This window comes from Colletotrichum abscissum (genome assembly GCF_030869225.1).
Source record: "Colletotrichum abscissum strain IMI 504890 chromosome Unknown Scaffold_277.1, whole genome shotgun sequence".
In the NCBI taxonomy this organism is placed as follows: Eukaryota; Fungi; Ascomycota; class Sordariomycetes; order Glomerellales; family Glomerellaceae; genus Colletotrichum; species Colletotrichum abscissum.
In genome coordinates this window covers 1-2,516 of record NW_026850184.1, presented here as the reverse complement: position 1 = coordinate 2,516, position 2,516 = coordinate 1, and the positions used below count along the sequence as shown (strand labels likewise).

Sequence of the window (2,516 nt, the reverse complement as noted above, 5' to 3'; positions counted from 1 at the left end):
CTGCAGCGCTGCTGACTGTTTGTGGGTTGAGCGCGACGGTGGCCCGGTGACAGCCGCCGCTTTCCCGGTCTCATCCAGCTATCGCGAAGAACGGCCTTCTGTTGTCTGACATAGCTGCTGACATGGCCTTTGACAATGGTGGCGCCGTCCTGGCGAACGTAAGCGATGATGGCATCCTAGACATCAGAAGACCCCTCCTCGAGGGCCGCATCGATAATGCCCGCGATAGTCTCGGGCTGGCCGGGCCTTGGCAGAGACAATACTCTTGGTCGACGTTTCCGCGCACCCGGCGAAGGCGTTGCCCATGATGGGCCCCAGGACGGGCCAGGAAGGACGAGGGCGTGCGTCAACTGCGGCGTATGCGCCAAGAGAATGGACGCCCTGTCGCCGATGGTGACCCGTGCCACGCGTGGAAGACCTTTGTCGTGAACCTCAGCCACGGCACCGATGTGACGTGCGTATACGTATCCATGGCGACGATGAGAGGAGTTGATATTGGCGACCTTGAGCTTGGGAAGGATGTCGTTGAGGGTGGGGAGCACGATGGCAGCAAGTTTGAAGGCGAAGGTGCTCATTGGTGGCGTTATGGGCATGACAAATCAATTGCCAGGCAGCGGGAGTCTTTGTTCTCGTAAGGAGGATATTTGTTTATCGAGTTACTTCGTTTTGATCTCTTCGTTGACCCATGATGGTTGGAAGGCTTTCAGAACCCTGCATCCAACTTGGCTGAACTCAGCCTCGACCGTCTCGCGTATTTGTTTCATCACGCTATCCTTGACTGATTCGGGCTTGTCCTCTTCCAATTTCTTTCTACGGTCCTTCAACAACTTCTCTCTGAGATCCGCCATTTCATCACAGACGTCCGGCATCTGCTTCTCGAGGGTGTCGCACCTAGCTTGAAGTTCGTCCACCGCAATGTCGAGATTGCCGACAGCCTCCACGCTTTCGAATTGACCATCTTCTACCTCACTGCATTTTTTCTCCAGGTCATCGCACCGCGCTTCGAGCTCCGCATTACGTTCCCGCAGTTCCTCCACCGTTTGTCGTAGATCTTCGATCTGTTGTTGCTGCTGTTGCTGCTGCTCAAACACACGCATCAGTAGACTGTCGGGGTCGGCTGACGGCAACCGCTGCGATTTGTTCGGATGAGTGGCGTCTCGTGTAGGCGTCGTTGCGGCGCATGCGGTGGTACGTGTACGTTTTCGTTTCAGGTGTTGCATGTGGATATCTGCGTTTCCCAGAGGGAAGACGCCCTGAGAGGAATCCGACTGATCATTCCACCGATCAGCATCGCCATACCCCGGTGGGTCGCGGTCGTAGTTGCAGTCGTAGTCGCGTCTGAAGCTTTCGGCCACGATGGCTGCGGCGTCTGACATGGCCTTCGGCGACTGTTCCTCGCTCAAACATTCATCGTACGGCGGGGGTGAGCCTCGCTCGGGTGGCACATCCTCAAAGGCAAGAGTGCTACCGCACGATGCAGGCGTGGCCGGGCCGGGGGAGTTGCGATGTTCCTTTGTGGACGGAGAATCCTCATGGTCATGAGGCCTGTCCACCTTGCCGCCAGCGCCATGGTACAGCCTGCCCACGTCCACCATGCACTCATACGCCTGCTTGTCCCTTTCCGTCAAAGAAGGGAAACCCAGAATAGCCCTCTGGTAAGTCGCGAACGTCTTTCGCTGCAAGATGTCGTGCCGAAAGTACACGGAAAACCGCGAGGCTTTCGCGAGGGACACCAATGATGCCCGAGTGTCCGAAACAGGTCCGTTAGGCGTATTTTCGTTGTCAGAGTCGATTGGCGTAACTAGGTCGATCTTGCCCTCGCTATGCAGCTGGAACTGAAGACAAGCTACCGATTGCATGCCGTGGAGGAGCCAGCGGACAGTTTCGAGGTAAGGTGGAACTGGGCCGCTGGTGCCGGTTTTGTCATAGAGCGTTTTTTTGAGCGACTTGATACAGTTCGCTCGGATTTGTAGCCAAGTCGTGGTATTGGTTGGCATGCCGTTGGGTGCTGAGAAAAGTCGGAAACAGACGAGGCCGGGGGAGGAGTATCGGGCGCGGAGTTGCAGACGCTGCTCGATCACTTCAGGTAATTGGCCCTCATCTTCACGCACCGCGATGACTTCGTGTACGTCAAAGTCGGAATCGCCCGGGTAATAGGGCGGCATGTTGAAGCCTTTCTCGACTGCTTTTGTAGGGTTAAAAGAACACGGAGGAGCGCAGTAGCCGACACCGAGCAGGAAAGGGGCCGGTACTTACCTATAGTCATGCTAGCATCGTCCTTTTTCGCCCTTCGCAGCATTTCCTCAGCGCGGTCCTCCTAGACGAGACGCATCCGGCAAGGCTCCGACCCGGCTCAAAGTGCATGTGTAGCTATTGTGCGAACAGTAGAATGACCGGGGTGTCTAGTCACGAACTCAGGCGTGAAGCTGCGAATGCTACGCTCTGAATTGGTTCCGACGAGTACCCGATCCCGCTCGCACAATGAGTCACGCCAGCAAATGAACGGTCGGAACGGT

General features: G+C 56.4%; 2 protein-coding genes across 2 annotated transcripts; both read right to left on the bottom strand.

The window, feature by feature from the left end:
- Positions 1 to 176: 176 nt before the first annotated feature.
- CABS01_17039 (uncharacterized protein) lies at positions 177 to 593 on the bottom strand (the record flags this gene model as incomplete). Its single annotated transcript, XM_060550366.1, has 1 exon — positions 177 to 593. The coding sequence occupies one exon, from the start codon at positions 591 to 593 to the stop codon at positions 177 to 179; it is 417 nt and encodes a 138-aa protein (XP_060398977.1).
- Positions 594 to 656: 63 nt separating this feature from the next.
- Positions 657 to 2,165, bottom strand: CABS01_17038 (uncharacterized protein; the record flags this gene model as incomplete). The annotated part of the gene is made up of 1 exon (XM_060550365.1): positions 657 to 2,165. One exon carries the CDS (start codon positions 2,163 to 2,165, stop codon positions 657 to 659), a length of 1,509 nt encoding a protein of 502 aa, XP_060398976.1.
- Between the last annotated feature and the right edge of the window lie 351 nt (positions 2,166 to 2,516).